Genomic DNA, 24,525 nt, shown 5'->3' on the forward strand with positions numbered 1-24,525 from the left:
ACTTGGGACTGCTGAAGTATTTCATGTAGAGGATGATTCCACAGGCTCTTGGTTAGAGCGTGTGCCTGGGGCTTGCCCCACAGAGTATTTGTTCAACTGAATATAATAAAAAATATCACTGGAAAAAGGACTATGCAGACAAATTATCTTTTCCAATGGCAGTTCCTTCCTTGGGATGTGGGACTTGTGGTGTCCAAGCTTTTCTGGCAAAGAAGGGAATATATTCTGCAGCATTTGCATCCTTTTGATAAAGGGAGAACAAAACTGCATCCTTTCCTGGTCCTGTCTTCCCCTTCTCTTCTTCTTCCCTCATCAGGTATTATTTGTGGCACACTTTATGTTAATTTGCAAAACTAAAAATAAATGGAGGTTGTGAAGGTGAAGTTACACTTTCAGCTACTTTACGATTTGTTAGCAGAATTGTAAAAACCCTCTGTTCTGATACTCTCTGATGCTCCTTTCTCAACTTGACTAACAGATCACCCTTTTTGCCAAAATACACCCTGCAGCCAATTGTCACACCAGTGTATATCTGGTAGCTATCTTAGTGCATCCTTGGAAAGATGAGCAATGGGTATAAAAATATTTTGGCACGAATATTAGCTGTTTAGAGTCTCACATGTACTGTTTTAGGGAACATGTAAAGGCGCCTACCCACACCTTGAAACAGTTAAGAAATGGCATAAGGCCAGGTAAGAAGGCTAATTGAAATATCATACGAAGGGAAAGAATTTGGAGCACAGCGGTATCTCTACGTCATGAGTCGACTGTATAACAGTGGAAAATAGTCAGAGGGAATATGAGGTGAGAGGAAGAACCATCCATTTAGTTCAAAGAGTAAGCTGAATGTAAAATATCCAGATTCAATTTTACATTTATAGTAAGGCAACAGCACACAGCTAGCCCTCCTCCAGTTCTTGTAGTTGATGCTTCAGTCTGGCACAGTTGTCTAAAACTCTAGGAAACGTGACAAAGCTGGGGACTCTGTGGCTGTGAGGAGCAAGCTGCTACGCAAAGAGGATGCTGTGCTGTCCCTTCATCCTGCTGCTGTCGAGGGATGAGGAATCACATGAGACAGGCTGAAGCCTTCAATGTTGCATGCCTGCTCTAAAAGGGATTTTTAAAAGCCCCCCAAAAATTGCTGGCTACATCAGATGTACATTTTAAGTGGCTAAGCAGCAACCAAGAGAATCCCTAGATGAATCTGCACCTTGTTGACAAGCCTTCTGTGAGGTGCACAGCTACTTCAAATGCGGGCAATCATTCCTTCTTCAGTAACAAAACTGTTTGATGTGGCCCTGATCTGAGAAAGCCATTAAGCCCATCTTTAAATATGTGCATAACAATCTGAAACAAAGAGGCTTTCCGAATCTGGGTCACCTGTGGAGATACATTAAACTCGGCCTAGAACACAGTGCTTGCAAAAACAGAGTGCCAAAGCTGGGCTCCCAGGAGCCTCAGGCTTCAAAATGGCTGAGTTGCTTAGTGCTGGTTGAGGCCGCTTGGGGGCACATGCCTTTACACTTAAAGCTGCTCAGCACACGTATTTCTGCATTGGTCTTTTGGGAGGGGGCAGGAAGGCAGGGAATGTGTTTTTTCTTGAAACGTTGGTTTTGCAGACATCAAGGCATAGGAAAGCAAGGCAGGGCTCGCTGTGACAAATGCACCAGCTTAGGAGTGACAAATCCAAAGCTCCTGGGCTGAATTTGGACAGTGTGAGCAGCTCACCTGCTGCCCTCGAGCCAGCTATATGTTTCTACTCTTGACACACCTGAACAGCAGGCAATAAATAAGGTATATGAACTACTCCAGCTGCTCAGAGCCTACCCCCCGCACCATCCACATTGAAAGCTGCTAGGTGCCTCCATGTGGCTCCAGCTGCATCCAGATGCATGTACAGGTAGAACCAGTCTAGCAGGGCTGGGGAGAGCACGTCTCAACCTTTGCTTGCCAGGGCAGAGGGCGGCAATACTGCGCCTGGCCACAGGGTCGATTACAGCCCTGAAAGAAAGGCAGGGCACTGCCATGTTGGGTAAAACAAGCATGGCTGGAAACAACCTTCTTGCAGGGCTGCGTGCCCCGTGCAAGGTCACTTACCTAGTGAGGGAACCAAACCCAGTCATTCTGGGCTCACCCCACAGCTATGTGTTTCAGTTAGGTATTTTCTCCTTGAATAAGCAGGACAAAAGGGATGTGATATGCTGAATCATTTAGGGAAAAAATCACCCTGTCAAGTGGATTATCATCAGCTAAGCAAGGCCCTAGAGGCCAAAACCTCAGCCTCTAAATTATACATGCTGAATGCCTATGCTTTTACTGTATTGTTGAGGCAAAGCCTGCACTGTGTGTTTTAGGGACATTAAAGAAAACACGAAATAAAAGTTATGTCACAGCTGGTATTTGCCCAGTGATTCCACCTTATCCTTGGGAATAGCAGGTGTCCTAGACAGACCACATCCCTAGCAGGGAGGGAGGGAGGGGATGCCCAGTGTCTTGCTTTGTAATTGTTGGGAGAGATGCCTCTGGGACCTCACTCAGCTGCTAAAACATTAAAGCATATAAAAAGCAGGATGCGGGAACTGCAAACCTAGAAGAAGGTACACCCTGCACATGAGAGGGAACAGATGCAATCTCGGGAGGTGGATGTCACTCTTGCTTGTACTACTCACTTCTCTGACATTTCTTCTGTTTACTGTCTACCTTTTCCTCCTGATTTCACTTTCAAAGCTACCTGTGCACATTAGCAGATGGTTGACTTTCTGGCTATATTCTCTTTCCAGGAGGAGTTCAGAGTCAAGATTTAAGTGAAAACACTCCTGCATTTGGCTTAACACATGACATTGTCTAGTTACTTCAGGTTTGAATGTGATTGATACTAGCAAAATTGCCCAAATCATTTTCTTATTGGAAATTGCCCCCTGCAATTGCATTTCACTCACAGGGATTATGTCCCAAGCCAGCTATTCTCCACTGAATTATATTATTCTAACCCAAAACTTTGGATATTAAATTAGCAGTTTCTTACCCAGGCAATTTAGAGCAGTGGGGATATGAGATTCTGGTATGCATCTCTGGAAAAAAGCTGTAGTTTTCCCTTTCTCACTAGGTGCAGCTTCTCTTCTAGGACCTCCTGTGCTGGCTACACTGATCTCCCTGGGCTTGCTCTGCAATTAGTCTCTCTTGCTTTTCCCACTGAAATGCTGCTTTTGTGAGCATTTCTGTGGCAATCACTGTCTACGATGGTAACTCCCATTCACTGTGCATTAACATAGTCTCTGAATAGAGCATTTTGTTACATGCCATTCAGAGGAAATCCATCTCACCTGAGGAAATGTGCAAAATGACCTATGAAGCATAGGGAAGGGAGTAGGACCTGGATCCTGCATTACCTTTCTTGCAACTAGGTCACACGGTGCTTTGCACGGATGCACTGGGAAGCACGAAGCCCCCCTCAGTCTTGAGCATCACTTTCCTGGACTGCAGGCAGCAGTATAGTGGGAAAAGCAGCACCCGAGCATTGCTACATCCTCTTTTTGTTTGTGAGCATGGGCAAACCCAACTGGTACAGCTATATCAAAAAAAGGCAAGACAGGCAAAAGGGATAGTACCTGTAGTCTGCCCCTTAGGACAAGCCTGTCAGCACATAGGCTTATGATGCCAAGCTTTTACTGTAATAGAGGGAGGCCAGTGCAGGGCTGAGTGCGCACACACAAGAGTTTGACATGCGTGAACTTCGCACCTCTAGCTAATAACTGGCATCAGGACTTTTACAGCAACTCCGGTCTGCTCCAGGACTGTGATAATAAGCTGCCCCCTCACTCTGAGTAATAGTATGATTGAGTCCCCATTTAAAAACTGTATTGATTTTGATGGGAGTTTTGATAGAGTATGGGTGTTGAAGGACGGCCAGATTTGGCTGTTAATCTTCAGGATTGCTTCTTTCTGCTTGGCTGAGCATACGCCTCATGTTTGCTGTCCCCAGTGTGAAGGATTTAGGAACTATCAATATCTCTGTTGATATATGACGCACTAAACACAGTGGGAGCAAGATGCACATTTGGGTCGCTCCTGCTGAGGCCTGGCATTTATACTGGGGTAATTTAACAAGTCCCCACCTTCTGCTGTCCCTCTGTAAGAGCCTATTGCCCCAGGAATACAAGCTGTGAAATCTTTTGGGTGCCTACTCTTCTGTCGCCAGTGCTGCAGCTCCACACTCAAACAGAAGCTGAGATGCAGGGTGGTTTCAGTTAATACATGCTCACCATTTCATCTCCTGCTTTTGCTGTGTGAGGTCCTCCTCCTGCCAGTCCAGCCGTCGCTGGAGAGGTGCTCTGCAGAACGGTGGCTGCTTGAACCCACGTTGGGTAGGCAGCAGCAAGGTGGGGTCTGAATTTCAGAGGCGCTGAGGACCCATCGCTGCCATCAGTCCTTCTGGAGTGCTCCCTGCTCCTGAAAGCTAACCCCTGTATATTGCAAGACAGGGCAACCTGCACAGGAGGATTCTTTGGAAACTGTGTTTCATGTGTCTATCTTTGTAAATTTACCATAGATGCCCTGTTTCAGTGAGAATGAGTCACTTCTGCAAGTGGTCTGGTGCTTAGACTGCGATGGCTTCTGCTACATGTAAAGACTGCAAAGTGTTGTGGCTGAACTAACATGTTCATCAAACGTATATGGCAAACAAGACTTTTAGAGGGGGTGATTCTTTTTTATTTATTTACTTTTAAAGTAATGCCTGGCATTTTTGTCACAACCTTAGCTGACAAAGCATTTTCTGGTCACATTGCCGCAAGACAGCACAGAGATTAATGTTTGGAATATGCTAAGCTCTTGAAAAAAATGTAAAGATAATATCAGAAAAGTAATTCAACATGTTCCCGAAGCTCTTAACCACAAGTGATGACATTCTAATCTTTGGGGAAATGCAGGACAAGTGCTGTCAGCCTTTCAGAGTGGTGTGAGAGTGTCACAATGCAGAGGGTGCACAACCAGGGCTGAATTTGGAAAAGGATCACTGCATGGAGTTCTCCAAAAAGCAGAAAATCCGTCAGTGCACCAGAGAAAGTTCTTCTCTCGGCTAAGCCTGTGAGTGTCAGCTGGGTGTGGGATATGTTCCTAGCTGTTCCTCAGAAGTTTCAGTGTGACCTTGGGGCATATGCATCCTGTTCCCACATCCGTAGAAACAGGCACATGAGCAATCTTCTTCACTCCTGGACTGCTTCATTTGTCGGCTCTGGGGGAGCCTGGAAGCACGCCCCACAGACCGAAGCAGAGGCATGCTGAATTTGTGTAAGTGCTAATTGTGCTGGGCTCAGGCTTAGGTGCTCTGCTGTCATTTATATGCAAACACACAGGAAAACAACGTGCGCAAATGTGGTTCGTCCGGCAAGGTGGGAGCGCAGGCACGGTTCAGTCGCTGCCCGTACTGTGGCTGGTTACTGCCTCATGCAGTGGGCCTTGGCTCCCTCTCTGCTGCAGCATGCTGTACAGCCATGAACAGAGAGACCGGACAGGCGGCACTGAGGTCAATAACGCATGGTTTTCTGACGCTGCCTGCTTTTCTTTCTTTTAAACTGGAGTGTGCTATGGAGGGGAAACAGAGTTGCAACAGTTACCTTCAAAGTCAAGAGGTCTCAAAAACCAAAGCTGCTGATGTCGGCTACAGCAGAGCAGTTTCTGATGTCCTTGCTGAAGCTAGTGAGAACTTGGCTAGAGCAAAGCCTGTGGGAAGGTTGGGCCCAGAGCCTGTGCTCTTTAGAGTTGAGGCAGGAGAGCAGAGGTGGAAGGGTCCTGGCCCACAGCCGTGGTGTCCTTTATAGCTGCAGCCCTCCTGGGAACTGCTAGTTCTACACAGGGCTGGTGGCAAGGGGGTTACAGGTTTTGCTTCGTTTCTGACAAACTGAGCCTTATTTACATTACAGTGAAAGAGAAGCGACTCTCACTGACTTTTGCTCTGGGACCAAAGCTGAAGAAGGGCAACAAAGGCCATGTAGCTTGGCACAGGTTGATTCCAACTGTTAGCAGAGAGGAGGCAGATGCAAGTGCACTGCTGCTGGTGTTGTTCCGTTACACTGTTCCACAGCAAAGCCTTTAGCTGTCATCTAGGCATCCGTAAATAGATTGGTTTATTTCTAAGTCTCCATTTGCTATAGTAACTCATTCTTTTGTCTGACCTTCTTCAAATGATGACTTTCTTGAAACAAATGCACAAATTAAAAAAAAAAAAAGAAAACCAAGCAAGCTGGAAAGCCACCAGCCGAGCAAAAGAATGCTACAACTCTAAAGTTGAGCAAGATGATCCTGAGAAATGGAAAATGTCCTAAAATTCCAATTAAAAAAAGGAAATATGTGCTTTTCGATTCTGAGCCCTTAAAGCACGGTAGAAACATGTGACTTAAGAAGTCTCTGGCCCTAATACTTGCAGGTCTTGCTTGCTTGTTTCCTTAACAAAAACGGAAATGTTTGTGTGTAAGTTGACTCCATCTGCTGGGCTTTAGGCATGGTATTAAGTACCACAAGATTCAGTTTTGCCTGTTCTCAGTTTTGGCTTAAGTTGGGCTTGCCAGTCAACAAGGGAGAAGTTTATGTTAGCTGTGAGGTTAGGACCATAAAACTGTGACTAACTCAAGGAAAGAAAGTAACCTGACAATATTTCAAATATACCCACTGGATCAGGAACACTATCTACCATCAATCGCAAAAGAATACTTCGTTTTCAAAGCTATCCCTGTGGTTTCATAAGCTTTGCCTCTACCAGAAATGCAAGAAGTAATAAAAGAAGACATGGTTCTAAATGCTATAATGGATCCGAAGGGAGCACAGATGATTACAGCACCGAACTCCCTGCTATGGAAATGGACATACCTGAATAGAAATTTCCCTTCAAAACTTAACAATGAGGTTACAGCTCCTGAGACTGCATAGTGCTGACCAGTACTACTTTTCTGGCACAGTTTTCTTTAGTAACTTCAATAAAAATATAAAATTGATAGTAGTACCTTTCATTCAGAAACTCTCTAGGCTTCAGGCCCCAAATTGTTCACAACCTGTGTATACCAGGGACAAGCTTGTGGTTAAGCCCTTCTTCCCAAGAATCTCTTGAGAACAGAGCATCCTATGAGGAAAAGCACTAAGAAGTCTGTTAAAGCTTGTAGTGTGTCAGCCATTAATTGGAAATTCTTTATAAAAAGAGGGTAGTCTGATTTAAAATCTTCAAGTGGGTGGTTTTTAATTATTCAAAATATTGTATTACAAATCTAGCTGAGTCAATTCAAATTTCAGCAAAAAATTCAAAGGACCATAAATTATCTGACTGGCATTACATGATTACCTCAAAAATGTTAATGACTAAAAAACCATGTTTCCCTGTAAAATTGCCAGATAAATTGGAAAAACCTAAACCGCTTCCATAGCATGTTTCAATTGTTGCAGCAGACATTAAAAATCTGAAAAAAATATTACAGAGAAGTTCCTTATCTTTCACATTTTGCAGTGCCCAAAATATAAAGTGTGTCTTTTTGTTGTTTTTATGTATTGCTTCTAAATCTTTAATCGTTACATTCTGACTGTTTGTGTGCTTAATCACTGCTCATCAACACTCTTTTTCTATGCAGCACTGCTAAAAATGTCTGTTGCAGTTGCCCTTGTGGTCTGAACTGTGCCGTTTCCCATGCATAACTTCCTATGCAGGGAGGCAGAGCATTAATACCCTGTTCAGGTAATTCGGAGAACACAGTGACACATTGGCATAATTAAATAATGTCATCAGTCTCTGAAGTGTACTCCCTACGGTGATGCACCGCATGAGAAACCTCCTAATATGACACCTACGGGTTTCTTACACAAAACTGACTTTACTGTAATGTATTCCATTAGGAGAGCTGAAGTTTAATGGAGAAATCATTATTTTATTTTATTGGTATTTCATGGGTAACATGGTATGGAGCTTCTGCCCACTGGATCCTGTTATACTTTTTTCCAGCTCAATTAGAGACCTGTCTCTTCTATGTCTTTGCCTCATAGATACTAGACCACCATGTTCCAGCCTCTTCAGTGTAATGAGTTTAGGTGGCCTCTGACTACAACACAGGTTTTGTATTGCAGAAGTTCTTCCAAGCTCTCTTCTAAAGCCTCTGCAGTTTTTAACAGTCATTTTGAAGTGTGGGCATCCAAAGCACGACACAGTGTTCAAGTAACAGTGTCCTCAAATATTAAATTGTACCTGTCTCCATTATGTCCATCCCATAGCTGTAACCCTAAGCGTTTCTTCCATCACACCATTCTCACCATAGCCATCAGGCAACTTGAGATCCCAATCCTGAGGAAAATGGCTGGGAGTGGGGTCTTTGCAGTGTTGCAGCTGCTCCAACATCAGGTAATGGGCAATATGTACCACACTGGTCATGACAGCAGGGCAAGGCTTCAGCTCTAATACCCATTGCCCTTGTCATATGCTCCAGATGGTAGATAAACTTTCTCACAGCAGAGTTGAACACATTTGCAGTGCTGCTGTCTCAGAAAATCAGGGCAAAAGCAGAGGAGAAAGCTGGGACAAGGGACCATTGCCCCAGGGTACCATACACAGCTTGGCTTAGCAGCTTCTTGGGGCTCTCGTTCCTTGCCAAGTTTTTTTGCCGCTTTCTGACCTCCATGTGGCCTGCCCTTCCTATTCCTGCTACGGTATACATGAGCTTTTGGGTTCCTACCTTGTATCACCTCTTGCAGTCAGGCTTGCTTTTTTTTACCCATTCCTTGCTCTGACTCCTTGGCTCTCCTGTACTATTTATTTATCCATTTAACGCTGTTCTCATGATTATGGTATTTGGGCACCAAGCAACTCGAATAAACTGTCTACTTCATTGGCTCAAACTGTTCTCATTTATGTCGGTTGCCTGGTAACAGCTGTTGTAACTGAAGTTGCAAAATTTTCAGTGAAAAAAGAATCTCTTGCTCTGAAACAGCCTGAACTTGAATAAAACTGCAAACGGAGCTGGAATTTTCCATGCTTTCGGGCTCTCCCAAGCTGATCTCTCACTGTCAGCTTGGAAAAGTTCAAACAAACCCAAGTCAGCCTCCTTAAAGTCCTGTGGGGGGAAGTGCAGAAAGTCCCGCTTGTGCCTCTGCTGCCTTAACTCCAGTGCTTGCTGCACTCCCATGAATGCAAATCATTACGTGAGCCTTGCAGCTGGCTGGAGGCTGCTGGAGAAGCTCGCTCTTGGCTGGAGGGTGTTCCTGACTCTCAAAATGGCAACAGAGGGTTTGTCTCTGTTTGTCTCTCCCGGCGGTTTCCACCCTGCAGGATTCAGTTTTGAAGCTAAAAGATGTTTCTAATTACAAGCATTGCAGAGGCAGCCTGGGAGCTGGGAGGCTGTGTGGTTTTAGCTGTGCTGGGGAGAGGAGGCAGAGGGTATTGGCAGTCAGGCACGTACCCCACCTGCTACCTGGGATGAAGCCTTTGTGGCTGGGTGCTGCGGATCTGGATGGTGCAGGTGGCACTGCCTCAAAACTGGCCTGCCCGTGGCCCAGGACCCATCTCACACTTTGCCTTCAGGGACTGGGAAAACAAACTGGTGGGCAGAGCGATAGGAAGGTAATTTGGCTGTTGGAAGAAGCAGCTTTGATTCAAAACCCAGGGTGCAGAGGCTCTTTGAGTAGCAGCAGGGCATTGCAAAGATTGCGGCAGCAGCTCTTGGACACACCCTTCTCTCTTGAGTCCTACCAGCCCCTGCCCACCAGCAGTACTGGGATGCCTTCCCTTGGAGCTACTGCAAAATGCTGTTAAAACTTCTCCCTAAACTACTCCTAGATTCGACAGTACCTTGTAAAAGCCCTAATCCTTCTGCTAAGCAGGGAGATGTTCAGCTCCTTGCCAAAAGCACCCGGACCTTGCAGGAACAGATTTTCATGTGACCATAACATTAACTTCAGGGCCAAAGTTGTAACTGCTGCAGGAAACTGTGGAAACACATGAAAAACTAACAGTTAACCTTATAATGAAAAATCCATACTATAGAAATCACAGAGAAAGAGTGCAAGACTTCATGGGACAGTTACAGGAAAAATAAGAAATGTCATGCTTTGTTGCATTAATTGAAAGGCATCTAAAACCACCAATAATGTTATTTCATAGTATTAATAATGATTATTCAGTGTTCAAAGTTTTTAATGATGAATCCAAATACAAACAAAATTAGTATGATCAGATCATAATCTATTTTTAAAAATATGAATGAGCTGTTGAAACAGCAAGCAAAAGAAATCAGCATGTGTTTGTTTGTTTGTTTGCTTTTTTCCTTATGGAATTAGTGGGTGTATTTCATTCCCAAAGCCTAGCAGAGGACAAAAAGAGCATTTTGCCATCCATTTAATATGAGTTCTGGAGGGGTGAGAAGCTGTTCCTAATGCCAACATGAAAACTTCCCCTCTGTGTTTGTAAATATGTGCACAGATAACAGCAAAGGATAGTGTGTGTAGGCTTTAACTGCTGAGTTTTTCAGGGTAATGTTCTCATCACAGGGACAAATCACAGAGATTTTTAAGCCTCAAGGAAAACCAAATTTAGCTGCTTTGGGGAAATGGCAGATATGCACTGGTGCTTCCCAAACTTTGGCCAGGGTATCTGGCTCTGAGTTTTCTGAAAACCAGGCTCCTCCCGTGTGAGATTAAAGAAGAGAAGCTAAGGAGCATGATGACAATGGATAACACTAAACAATATTTGCTTAAATTGCCATGTCCCTTAGTAATTACTGCTTAAATATAATAAAACTAAATCATGTGTAAGATTTTATTTTTGATCCTTATTGATCTCTGCAATGTGTGTAAACATGTTGGGGCAAAGTAATTACAGCTGAAAAATATTATTTATTATTAAACAGTGTGTCTTATTTTAAATATCAATATTATAGCCTCCAGCATTAGCTGTGGATTGACTAGAACCATAAAGGTTGTTTTTTCTGTTTTTTAAACAGATCCAGCACTTGGTAAATACTTAACATTGTCTAAACAGATACAATCTTGGTTTATTTTCTAAAAATCCCTTTGGCTTTGCACATAGCTAACAAGAACATTACTTGCACTTTACCCCCAAATTTCAGATTCCTTTCTCTCATCCTGATTAAATGACAGCAAAGGTAAAATTTGTAACATTTGATAAAATGGATGGTAGGTTTGTTGTTCTTTTTCTTTTCTCCCCCCCCTCCCCCCCTTCCCAAGTGTCTGGTTTTGGCCCTTGCCTCCTCTGTTGTGTGACAGTGCTTAAGCTGGCTGCCTTAAGCCTTGCAGGAGCTGACTTTAGGGCAGGTTTGTCCCCAGCAGACACATGGTGAGTCAGCAGCATGGGAACTTCTGCAAAGGAAGTTTTGGAAGAGTCCATGACAAACCCGGTTCCCATTTGAAGCCAGTGACTTCAATAGGAAACGATTTTCTTCCCTAGCAAAGGGAAGATCAGTTTGTTACTGGAACAAGAGGGAAAGCTGTCGGTAGAAGTATTTATGTCTTGGAACTATTTATTTACAGCTGTGGGACTATGTAGCTGGTGTATTAGGTACTTGTTAGTCCTATGGGTGCAATAACTCAAGAAAGCCCTGAATGTGCACCTACAAATAGCTGTCAGAATACGAACTGATGCCCAATAGGTCAGAAAAGTGAACTGTTTATTTAGGTCCCCAAACGTCCACAGGTACCTAGCAGACATGGCTGAGGTTTCACCTCTTTTGTCCATCCCTGTGCTTATGTGCTTTGCTGAAGCCAACCACACTTACTAATCAGGAGAAATATAGTACTGCTGCACAGCCATCCAATTAGTGAAGGGTTAATTTCTTCTGCTCAGCTCAGAACCTTCAAAATAGCATTCTTCCTGGCATGGCCAGGAGTCTGTGTTGCAGGTTTAAATCAAGCCCCAGGCATCACATGGCTGTTAAGCACGGCATAACCCCTGGTGATGGGACACTACACAGTGTCCCTATGCTCCTCGTATCTTCCCTAAAACACGTGGCTGTTCGGGGACATGGCTGGCTTGGGTGGCCTCTTCAGCGTTGTCTGGACCAGCTGCCAGCTCACACTGAAAGTCTTGGCAGAGGGAGAGGTGGGGTGAGGGTGGATGTAACTGAGGAGAGGCTGAATGTAAACGGTTGAGCAGATGAGAGAGTTCGTCGTGCCTGCTAGCTAGCTCCGTGGTCACGCGGAGGAAGTCAGAGCTGGGTTCCCAGCAGGCACCAGTGGCAGGGAGAAGCCGCAGCAGTAAGTGGCAGGCAGAGAAAACTCGGGGCACAATGCCAGGCACGCTGAGAGGAGCTGGAAATTCTTTTCCTCTTTGCCATACAACCAAGCTTAGGCGGCCTGAGTTTTGCTGTAGCTGGTGGAAAGCTGAGAAATCCCTTAGGAGGAAGGGTGGGATAAAATGACTGAGGGTTTTACACAAAGGCTGGCAAGGTGTGACCACACACATTAATGAGAGGGAAGTCGAATTCTTGTCTGTTCCACCTGCGAATCCCCACCGAAGTCAGTATGGGAAGGCATAAATGAAAGAAATATCTGAAAACAGCTTGCAGTTTATTATCAAAAAGCTCTAAGAAGAATTTGAGTGGCTGAGGAGTTATGCAGTCTGAATATATATCACCAGAGTAAAATCCTATTAGAAGCAGATGAAACTACAAGAAGGTGATAGCTGGACTACAGAATAAAAACCCTGTTCAAAGGCTGATGTAATGTATTTTTCCACTGCAGGGCAGGAGTGAAACTTCAAGTTATTGTTTAAAGAGAGAAAGAAACTCCGGCCCTCAGGGCTGCAGTAGTAAAGATAGTTAAAAAAAGATCATTAAAGAAAAATCCCTCTTGAAGACTTTGATGTCTATTGATGCAAGGTGCTATTTGTTCTCCTACTGAAGACAGATCTGAAAGACTCCGCAATTACTAATAAATCACTTGCAATATTGAGCAATTACCAACAATGCAATCATAAAACAGTGCAATAACTAAATAATTATACACTTGTTAGGAGAATACATTATTGGGCACCTTGGAAAGAAAGGGGAAGGAGGTGAGAATACAAAAGACAGGATATTGGATACCACACAAATAGCAACAAAATATGCTTTGCAGCCAGAATGTTGAGCAGTCAGTCGTACACGCTCAGGGCCAAATCCTAGCCCTAGAGAAAATAAAGGAAAGTTTTAACTATTGGTAGGAAATTTTTTAATAGGAAGATTAATCTGTCATTCAAGCACTGAATATGATGGCTGGAAAAGGCCTCTTCTGCCTACTCGTCATGTTCCACCCAAAACCAGCCCTGAGAAGCACCAACTATCTCAGTAGTACGTGTTTTATTACTCTTCCTAATGATAATAGGCTGCCAGCTCAACTGGGGCCCCAGCTGAGGATGAGGAGCTCAGAGGAGAGTACTGCACTGCAGAGTCAGAAAGGCATGTCCATGCTGGTTCCTGTGGCCCAGCTGGAGCCAGAGGGAGCAGATTCCCACACTTCAGAGGCAGCTGAAATCGCTCTGGATGCACAGAGGCCATCCTTTCCATACCTGGTAGTGAAGGGATTGGGAGTGCTTGGGCTGTAGGAGTTCTGCACTGGCATAAAAAAAACAAAAAAGGAGGAATGGGGAGAAAAATGGTGAATGGGAAGCTGAGGTTTCATCAGCAGAAGCTGATTATGATGGTGGAGAGTGAGAACATTGCTGTTGTTTAGATTTCCCCCTCAATGAATTTGGGATTATTCCAGAAACATCTGGAGAAAACATCTGCATGAATGAATTGCTTCTCGGAAGGAAAGGTGTGTATCAGTTACCACAAGTCAGACTGATACGCCGTTGGCTCGGCTCACTGGTGTTCAGCTGCTGCCTTAGGTGTGAAAGCTGGAATACAGTGGAAAAAAATGAGGATTTTGAAATACTGTTGGGAAATACTGTGAAGTGCTGTAGAAGCAGAAAGCACACCATGCACTGTATGCACTAAAGAAAAATATCTGTCATTGAGGAGATCAGGAAATCATAGCTGGAGGATTTTGGATATGTACAAGGATTAAGGACCATCTGGAAAAATGATCATGTAAGGGAGTGTCCATGGTAAAACATTAAAGGAAAGGCGGGGTGCTTAGCATGCCTGACCCAGATAGCTTTGTAGACACCGTCTACATAAGCAGGGTACAATTTATGAAGCAGTCTGGGGACTGATATTCCTGCAAAGCACAGTGCTATTCCTGGAACATCAAGCAATCCTTTTCAATAGCGATGTCAAAGTACGAGGGGAAGGCAAATAGGAGTACACTGGGACTACTAGGTGAGTCCAGACTCCAGCACTCAAGGGTTTCTGCTCCCTTCCTCCTCCTGAACAAAGGAGAGGAGGGAGGGCTCTGCTCTAATCCTCCTTCTGGCATCCATTTTAAGTAAATCCTTTGTGGTCAATGGAGGGGAACAGCCACTTATACACCCTCCTCCTTCAGCTGCTGAAGGTAATGCAGCTGGCAGCAGGCATAGCATCTCTTTCCACTGAGTCTTCCTCCTGCCGTGTTGCTAGAGAGATTGATTTGTGATCTCAGGGATGAAAATTTCCTCCCTCCTTGAGTTCCCCCCAGGCTGCTCTGGCCTGGGAGCCCACAGCTTTTCCACATTTAGAGCAAATCCTTCAGCTTTGGGGAATGAATGGGTAAAAACTTTTAGCATCTGTAGCTCGTATTACTGGACAGTATAAAATAGCTTGGAAGGAAGAAAGGGAGAAGGCAAAAGAAAGTAAACAAAAAAATGAGAATTGGTGAGAACCTTTTTAAAAACTTGCACCTTCAGCTGTGATGTAAGTGGTCTTTTCATGGATTTTGTGCTGAAATAGACATTGTAAAATCACATATATTAAAATTATGTATACTGGCCAGCTTACAGCAAATATAGATGTTGCCATTAGCAGCCACAAACAATGGCTGCAAACAGAACAACTAAAGAAACCCAAAGTAAAAGAAATCAGCGCTAAAAGCTAGAAGTAAACAGAATCTGGAAATGACATATTATTAAATAGAAACCAGTGGTGGCCTTTGAAGACTTGCTTTTTTCTCTCGATAATCAAAGGCCATATTGTGCCTTTAGGCACAGCTTTGAGCAAGGAGAGATGAATAAATTGCATTGCTACAGGAGTAGCCTTAGGGTGGGAAGAACAGAGACTCAGTGTAACATCCCAGTTGCTCAGATGTAAGCAAATGTAGTGCTCTGTTGTGCAGCAGCTGCAGGCCGTCCTTAGGAGCTAGCAGCGCTCTCCTGGGGAAGGGTGACAGTGTCCAGCCTCACAGTCAGGAGAGCAAATCACCACTGCAAAGCTGACATGTGGCATCAGAACATCCCGTGGACATGGGCTCTAAAATATATATTTAACACACAATGCTCTGTATCAGAACTAATTTGACAGACCCCAGCATCTTAACCTGAATCTCCTCAGTCAGTCCTGCTCAAGAGGATAATTCCTCATGTACAACTGCTAAAGAATTTTGTCCAAAAATCCCTGTGAGGAAAAAGTTACGCCTGGGTGATTTTCAAGGCAGCCTATGTGCTTCTGCATAACCTCAATTTACCATACACCCTGTTTGTACACTGAGCTACCTGGAGATGAGCAAGATCGTCATGGAGGAGTGGCTCAGACCAAATCCCAGGCAATAGTACGCAGCCGACATTATCACAGAGTTAATAAAGAAGTCTCTAGTTCATAGTTTAGCCTTACTATGGAGAATCAGGGATAGCCCAGGGCTGGGCAGGCTCTCTACCATCTCACTGCTTGGTAACATTCACTAACCCAAGACAAGTCTTCCACAAAGTGCTGTGTCTTTCTGTGCTGTTGCAGAGCAGAAGGGTGCCTTGTTCCCTTCCTGGATGTCCTGGGGAAATATCCTGCCATCCTGGCACAGAGGTTGAACCACGGATGGAACAAGAATGAAACTCTCACGAAGTGATAAATGGGACCTCAATGTTGGTCATGGACCACAAAATCACCCTTCATACAAAATGAGGTTGAGATTGGACTGAAGCAGAATTTAGTAGTCAAAGAGAAAACAACAGGGAGTAAGATTTTTTGAGATATGTGAACAGAAATAAAAAAGAAATCTGGGATTATATCCACCTATGCTTTTAAGTTAGCTTCAAAAGGCTTTTCTTTCTCTTTCTGTAAGTCCTAGCAATTGTATCACTAAGGTGTTTACAGAAGTTTGTGGCTGAGGACCATTTTAAAGAAATCTTTAAACATGTAACTTTTATACATAAATCTTCCATTGGGGCTCTATTTAGATTTTCCTTCCCCTCTGGATTTCTCTGAACATACCTTTGGGTTTTTTTAGGGACTAATTTCTGCACCTCCCAAACTTTTAAGAATGTTAACATCCTTTGGACCTATTTAGACAGAGCCATCTCCTGCCCACACTGTAAACAGAGCTTGTTATCAACAGCTCATGCTTAATTAACTGTAAACAAATCATTATCCAATTGTGAGCAAAACATTCCTTTCCACACTGCAGGGTAGGGTTTGGCCCTCAGCATTCAGCTCTTGTGCACTCAGCCTTTTCTTTTACAGGCATGCATATATTGACAGGTATACCTGATGCCAGTGGAACCTGGAAGGATGCATAGGTTGTTACTGCATAGGTTATTACAGCCCGGCTGGCTGCCCCAGCTGACGAGAGGGCTCTGCCAGCCCCCCCTTACCTTTCCTGGAATGGCAGCAGGGAGAAGGGACCCTTTCCTACCTGAAGGGGGAAGGAGGGATGTGATTCCACCTAGACTAACCAAAACTGGATTTCTCCCATCTGCTTCCACACTTTGATATTACAGGGGGTATAGTACTGGCTATTCAAGCACACTCTTTTTCAGATCCTTATAGAACATAGATATTAAAAAAATTTCTTTGTTGAGCTAAATCAATATAGTTATATGAGCAGAAAGAAGATCCAAGGTGAACTAAGGGTGGCATCATGAATGGAAACTGAGAATCATCTTGCTTTGCAAGTCTATCTCACAATTCCTTTATTTCTTATTTCAACTTTAAATTAGGTTCAGATTAAACTTTTGCAAGAATCTGATTTTATATAGATTGTAAACCCATTTTTTTTTTTATTATATTTTTTAAAATTCTACTGCAGTTCCCAAGAATGTTTGTTAGTTTGCTTTCCCTTTATTCACCAACATTGTACCACTGAGACTTGGCAGTGAAAGTGGTTTTATTGATTTTCATTATCCAAGCTGGGAGAAATGCAAAATATAAACAGCAGGAATTATGACCTTTTTTGCCTTTAGTAATTGAAGGGTTTACTGGTAACAACATTCAATAAGTAGCAAACAAATATATTTTACTGTGTTAACAGAAAAGAAGTTTGAAAAATCACAAATCGGGTCTCCAGGGATTATAAAACTGATTTAAATGATAAAGTTTTTCTTTTCATCTGGTTCAACTTTATCCTCAAATCCGTGCCAGTCTGAAGCCCAGAACAAAACACACCTGTAATAATAACCTCCTAATGGTCTTTTAGGACTTTTGGAATGTACCTGAACTCAGATTGACTGTATTCCTTTTACATGGTTTATTAATGGTAGAAAAGAGGCTGAGCCAGTAGTGTTCTAAGACCATCTTCTTTGGCAGCCCTGGCTACTGTTGTCAAATAGTTAAATGCCTAATGGGTGATAGTGTAGGAGAGAGGCACTGCTCAGAGCCAAAAATTAAAGGTCAAAACTTGTGTTGTCTTGTTAGCAGCAAAACTAGGAAAAATTCCTTTGTGTTTTTAGGCAAGTTGCTTAACCAGTCCACGTCTGCTGGCACAATACCTGCGGATCTTCACTGACATTTGCTGACTGTTTTGGGATCTTTAGATAAAGCCTCATAGATATAAAAGCAAAGTGCTGATTATTCTTATGGCAATTTCCAGTTATAAGAGAGAAACTGTAAGAGCCATTCAACTTGGAAAAATATGAATTTGGAAGTCTTAAATTCTAGTCCTCTGGCTGGCACTGTGCTAATGCAATACCACTGTGGGAAAGGCCAGAAGGGAGGGCAGGGATGCTAGTGGGGATGCATTACTGGTACAGTATCTGTACCGCAGGAGACTCCCAGCAGTACCAATGATGTGACCTCAGTGAGGCACGGAGATGCGACCACATTGCTGTCCTGTGAAACAGCACAGATGAGATGGAAGCAGTATGCTTTTATCTGGAGGGCTGATCTAGCACAAGCGATGATGATGGTGTAAAGTGAGCTTATACCTGGTCAGCACCTTGTGTTGTGGCTGTAGCATTTCTGATTTGGTGTTCAGGAGCTCCGGAACTGAGTGGATGGTCCTAACCGCCTGCAGATTAGCGCGATAGATTAGCTAAGGCAGTTGTTTGGGCAAATGACTTATTGCTGTTGATGAAAGTGGAGGTTTCGTCCACTCCCCTTCCTGCTCCCAGCCACAGGGCCCTGCCCGCACCCTCCAGCCTGCTCTGGGATGTGTCAGACCCTTCCCTGAGAGGCCTTAGCTTGCCAGCAAAGCAGAAAACCCTTTCCTTTTTCTGTGTTAGTTTTCTACCAGACTGATGAGCTGAAATGGCTCATGGAGATATCCAAGAAACATCAGGTGGGAAAGGGTGAAGGGAGGGGAGGAAGGCAACAGTAGTATCCTTCAGTGACAGTGAGCTGTTAAATCTGCTCATCCCCTCTCTTGAAACTGATACATGAATGTTATCAATATTATCTAATGGATATGCATATGTATTTGTGTCTGAAACTCTAATAAGCAGGCTGCCTGCAAAGCACCGTAAGCTGATATAAACCAAAAGAAAAAGGCTGCCGTCTTGCTGTGCCATGCCCTCCCTTGGGCCAGCACAGGCTTTAAACCCCATTACAGAGCCGAGTTCTGATTTCTCCTGATTTTCTGGTTTCTGCAGAACTGATTTGGCTGAAAGCTAATCTGGCAAAAAAATTAATTTCCACAGCATCTCATTGCACAGGCCTACAACTGTGTGTGCTGGCACACGAAAGGGAATGGATGGGAACAAACAGCTGGGGCAGGGAGGGAGCAGCAGTCCTCCTCTGGGGGGCAAAGCCAGTTTACGCTGCTTACAGCATTACCCGGGTGATGATCTCCTTAGAATGAAATACGGTTTAGATTTCTGTAAAAGAACCAAGCAGGCAGCCCCTCTTAATGCACAACAGTATAGTAAAAACAAGACCTCATTATTAGTCGGTCTTAAAAGTTGTTGTATTTTACTCTGAGTGAGTTTAAAGTGGGCATAAGGATGATATCAATGACGTGGTTCTTAGAAGTTCTGTGTGCCCAACAAGAAGAGCTGTATGTGACTCTGCAGCTGCTTTGGGGTTTGGAAGCCTTCAGATCTCAAAGGTTCGTGGGGTATTTTTTTTCGAGGAAAGTATTTTCTTGTCATAATTCCTGATGATTCCATGCAGGAGCAGATTATGTAGAGATCTGATAAGTAAAAATTACCTTCATCTCTCTTTCACCCTATTGCAACTCAGGCTGTAGTTTCTTAAGAAGTGTTTTATGGGAATTCCGGTTCAACATTCCTGGTCCTCCCATACTTGGCTTCTCAGCCATGCCAATATGACAGCTTTTCTTGCCACACTGTTAGCTGCATTGGAGGAACTCACTTTTGGAAAAAAGTGCGGTGTCCTTCTTGTTCCCTGCCCCAAGAAAAGTATCATGGCCAGCTCTCTGATAAAGGAAAGGATTTCTTTGTAGAAAGTTGTGCAGACTGAAGTCCCAGAGATAGTTACAGGTAAAACCTTGATATGTAGGTGTTAATTGTTACCAGCTGGCTTCAAAGACTTCCAGACTGTTTCAGCGTAAACAAATATGTAGTGCACCCAGAACACAATAATATCTTATTTACAATACCATGCATAACTTTCAGACAAACACTATCAGACAGTAAACACTCTAGTGATTCCTCTGCAACTTCTCCTCCCTCCCCCTTGTTGATGTGTGATAATTAAATACAATCTCAGTTTCTGTCAGATACTTAGCATGCACATTTAAAGAAAACCTTTTATTTTCTTCCTTTCTGAAATAACTATAGGTCCTTATAGCGTAACCATAGACACTTCGAAACCTGCTGCTTATGCTTCAGGTATGGCATTGGGGCCAAAATAGTTATAATTTTTTCCAGATGTATCAGCTGGTCTAACACAAGACACTATCTCTGTCAACAAGCTCCATCCAGCTCCAGTTACAGTGTGTATCATCTCCATTTGAGGAAAAAAAAAACCCCATACCATGTTTTTTCCTGAATGTGCCAGACCTTGCTCATAAACAGAGAGAGAAGGGGAAAGGGAGAGAGAAACAGGGAAGGAGAGAAGCCTTTATGTTCACAGTCAATCATTAACCTAAAACCCCCTGTACTCTGTAGCCAAAGCCGTATAAGCACAAGGACCCAGGCCTCCCACCAGCAGGTCAGCAGCTGAGATAGAGGAGTGCCTTGAACTCCTCCTGCCTCTTGCTCTCACTGCCTCAGCTCTGAGGCTGCTGCGTGGGACTGCTCCCCCCTATAATTTCTCAAGAGCAAAGAAAGGTGTGAGGAGCTGTTGCCTCCCTGCCCCAGGTATCCCTGCTGCTCCCTCCTTACAAGCTTATGGAATTGTGAAGAGTTATACCAAGTCTTCCCTTTTCCCTTCCTTTATTATTTTTCATGTGAACCATTTCCATAGCCTAGCTGACCTGCTGGTCTCTCCAGCAGTTGGGAGGCTTAATTATTTAGCATGATGAATGCTTTACAGTGGTGCTGACCCATGAGAAACTGTTGGGCCCTGCTCTGCTGTTGGGAGTCAGCGGTGAGCTGGCTTGGGGCTGAGCCAGCTGGGACCCAGCGGCGGGTCTGGGATGGCCCCATGGGCCGACTCCAGGGAACCTTTCAGCTGCCCCTAGCACATCCAGCACTGCCCTACCCGCCCTGGGGGTGTTTCTGGCCTGCAAGCTATTCTACCTTACCCACAGTGTTTCCTGAAGAAACAGAATATTCCTGTTCCTTTGCATTGCTGCTTTGCTCTGAAAGGGAAAAAAAAAAAAAAATCTTTTTTTTCTCGTTCAACATATATGGGATGCACATTTGTGCACTTGCACATGCAAACACATGTCCATACCCAGGAAAAGCAGTTCTATATATGGTTTAATAGATTATTTCCCTGTGATTTGCTCTGAAGTGCTGTGGGCTGGTGGCAGACATGTCCGGATTTGAAAAGGCAAGGAGGAATTGTTTACCACTGCAGCAGTCCCACACTCCGCATGTGCCTGCTCCTAAGGAACCTGCGTAAACTTTCTGCTTGCTGGAGTTTATGTGTCTGTATCCCCATCTCATCCCAAAACTTCACTATTCACTTTGACCTCCAGCTTAGGCTGTTTTGGCCCACTTCCACTGCAACTTCTCTGGTACTATCATTTGTTTATGTTATACAGCCCAGGGTGCGGGCTGCCTTTCTGAATGCTAATCTGAGTTGGGGGGGGCATTTATTTTTACTGCAGCAGTAGTCCCCTTGTGCCGTATGACGTCACGCTGTGGCTTAGAGGTATTTTTATATTGCCTTTTGTTGCTTTGTGGTGATTTTCCATTGCACACGTCTTCATGTGTAGATTGATCTGTTACAATTGTAATGGTGTTGGGCCGTCTCATGTATTTGCACTGTGTTCTACACGATCTGGTGGTAGGTAAGATGCGGGGGGCACTACTCGGTACCGCGTGGTACTGAAAAAAGTACTTTGCAGAGTAGCGGGTGTTTGGGGAGCCCTGCAGAGCGCGACATCCCATTGGGCTGGTTGCGTGGCTTTGCCATACCACCCGTTGGAAGGGTACGGGCTGTCGCTGTGTTGGGCGAACGTGTTTCCGTGTGTGTTGCTGTACACTGCAGAGGAGAAGCGGTGCTTGGGAATGCCTGCAAGCTGCTGCGTGGCGTGGCAAGGCGCGCGCCAGGTCTCGTGTCACCGTCTGGGTAGGTCGGGGCAGGCGGCGCGCACCAACGCGGTGCGTTTCGCTGCTCGGCGGGGCGAGGGCCGTGCTCCGGCCCCGGTCGTTGCACCGCAGCGCAGGTTTTTGTGCGTTGCTTCTCCCAGGCCGTACTTTGCGTGGCAAAGGGCCCGCTCTGGGTGCGCGTGCCCTGCGCTGCGCCGGGAGGCTGCGCAGCGAGGGAGGGGTGCGCGGTGCCCGCCGCGGGACAGCCCGGCGCTGTGCGGGCGGTAGCAGCGCGGCGCTGGCAGGGGGGGCTGTTAGGGCTCTTGGGGCACGCGGCAGCGCCGTGCCCTACAGCGGCGTGCCCCGTTTCGGGTCAGCGTTTCACGCCGGTCGCTGCCCGCGAGCACTGGGCAGAGCGCAGCTGCTGCTGCCGCTGCCGCCTGGGTGCAGCTGCGTGAGCGCAGCGCGGGCGGCGCGGTGGGCGCCCGTCCCCAGGCTGCACGGTTGCCCCGCTTCGCGCGGCGTGGGCTACGCGAGGCGGCGTGGGCTACGCGAGGCGGCGTGGGCTACGCGAGGCGGCGTGGGCTACGCGAGGCGGCGTGGGCTACGCGAGGCGGCGTGGGCTACGCGAGGCGGCGTGCCCCCCCGCGGGGCGCCGCGGCCCCTTTAAGCCCGGCCTGCCCGGCGCTGCCCTGCCCCGGCCCAGCGGCGCTGCCGCCGCCGCCGCCGGCCGCCCCGCCGCGCCCCCGCGCCGTACGGGGCCGCCCCGCCCGGTCCGGCCCGCGCCTCCCCGGAGAGCCGGGCGGGGAGGGGCGGGCACAGCGGCCCGCCGCGGCGGAAGGAGGCCGCCGGCCGCGGCCTCGCTCCCGGCGCTGCCGGTGCTGCCCGCGCGCGGTGAGGCGCAGCCCCCGCGGCTCCGCGCGCACCTGCCGGCCCGCCCCCGCCCCGCCGCGCCGCGGGGCCGGGGACAGGCACCTGCCGGCGCCCCCGCGCCTCCCGCACCTGCGCCGCCCCCCTCCCGCCGGGCCGGGCCGGGCCGCGCGGCGGCGGCGGCGCGGGCGCCGTTTCTCGGCGGGCAGGGCAGGGCAGGGCATGGCGGTCCGCTGAGATGAAAGTGACCGTGTGCTTCGGGCGGACGGGGATCGTGGTGCCCTGCAAGGACGGGCAGCTCCGCGTGCGCGACCTGACCCAGCAGGCCCTGCAGCGCTACCGCAAGGCCCAGGAGAAGGTGAGGGCGCCTGCCCGCCCGGGGGGCCGGCCCGGGCCGGGCCGTGTGCGGAGCCGGCCTGCGGGGTGAGGGGCCGGCGGGAGCGGGGGGCGGGCGGGTAACGGCCGGCGCGAGGGGTGGCCCGGGGGAAAGGGCCGGGGCCGGCGCGAGGGGCGGCCGGTTAACGGCTGGCGGCGCTGAGGGGTGGGCTACCAGGCCCCGCGGCCGTGGGGCCCACGGGGCACGGTCCTGGTGGCGCCCGTCTCGCGTGGGCCCCTGCTGTGAATCCCCCTGCCAGATAGTTTGTGCGAACAGCAGATGCTGGCGGGCGGAGGGCGTGTTCCGCTCAGTTAAGAAGCTAGCCTGGCTTATTTTACGTGTTTTAAGGTTTCTTATGTTATTGCTGTGCGTGTTGACTAACAAACTCGATAAACACAAATACAGCTTAGGTTATTTCCATTAAAGCTCGTGTTTTCTGGCATCAGCTGCTCTGTGTGGTGCTCTCTGCATGGGTAGGTGACTTCCCTTACATGAAAGGAGCTCGAGTTTTTCTTAGGTTGTACCTAATTGAGCATAAAAATAGTTTTTTTCTTTTTCTTCCAAGAGGCAGGTGCCGAAGGCTAATAGGATACTGGTTAATATTGTGAAAGAGATTCCGGTTACAAGCCCTGAATTAAGGGCTTGCAGGATTGTCCATCCTCCTAAGACATCCGAATAAAAAGAAAAAGTACGGCCAACGGCTTATGGGATCTATTTTATGCCCTGTGCTGGTTTCTTCTGTGCCCAGTCAACTGTTTGATATCCTGAGTGCAAAACTGGAAGTAAACTTTTTGTTCTTGCAGGCTTATTTTGAGAGAAACTTGCTACTGACATGTTAAGTCCATCATGAACAGCTGAGACTGCTCTGTGGTAGAGACTATAGTGGTCACCATGTTAGTCTTTCTGAGCAAGTGTCATGCTTTAACCTGCCTTATGATACATAGAGCTTGACAAACATTTTGTGTGAAAAATCTTTTTCCTAATGAATATTGCATGTGTGTAACAACTGCAAAATGTTTCTAGAATTCCCGGTGCTGTTACAGCCAACAGTTCGATGAGATCTTTTGCACCGAAGTATGGTTCAGAGTACTAAAATAGGCATATGGTCTCTGTTCAAGAGTGGGGTTTATCAGAAACAACTACTTTCAGCTGACTTGAACTTAGAAATTAAAAATTTGATTTCAGCTTTGATTTGTGCTTGTGATGACATTGGAATTAGTCTCATGATGACGGCTGAAAGGTGGCCTACAAAGCTTTTGTATAAATACTTCAAATGCTTTTCCTTCTCTCTTCTTTTTTTTTTTTTTTTAATTCCTTTGGAAAGGAGTAGAAGGCTGTCTGCATTTCTAGGTAAGGCCCGGACTGTTCAGAAGGCAAT

General features: G+C 46.2%; 1 protein-coding gene across 5 annotated transcripts in view; it reads left to right on the plus strand.

Moving 5' to 3' along the window:
* Positions 1-22,716: 22,716 nt before the first annotated feature.
* PARD3B (par-3 family cell polarity regulator beta) overlaps positions 22,717-24,525 on the plus strand; it is a 433,796-nt gene continuing 431,987 nt past the window's right edge. For 3 of the 5 annotated variants that reach the window (XM_069781654.1, XM_069781655.1, XM_069781656.1), the window contains exon 1: positions 22,717-23,129. In XM_069781654.1, coding sequence (XP_069637755.1) covers positions 23,010-23,129 — 120 coding nt within the window. In that variant the 5' untranslated portion in view covers positions 22,717-23,009. The remainder of the gene's footprint in view (positions 23,130-24,525) is intronic. The other 2 variants (XM_069781651.1, XM_069781652.1) reach the window with 2 other exon arrangements.

This window comes from Haliaeetus albicilla, chromosome 4 (genome assembly GCF_947461875.1).
Source record: "Haliaeetus albicilla chromosome 4, bHalAlb1.1, whole genome shotgun sequence".
Lineage (NCBI taxonomy): Eukaryota > Metazoa > Chordata > Aves > Accipitriformes > Accipitridae > Haliaeetus > Haliaeetus albicilla.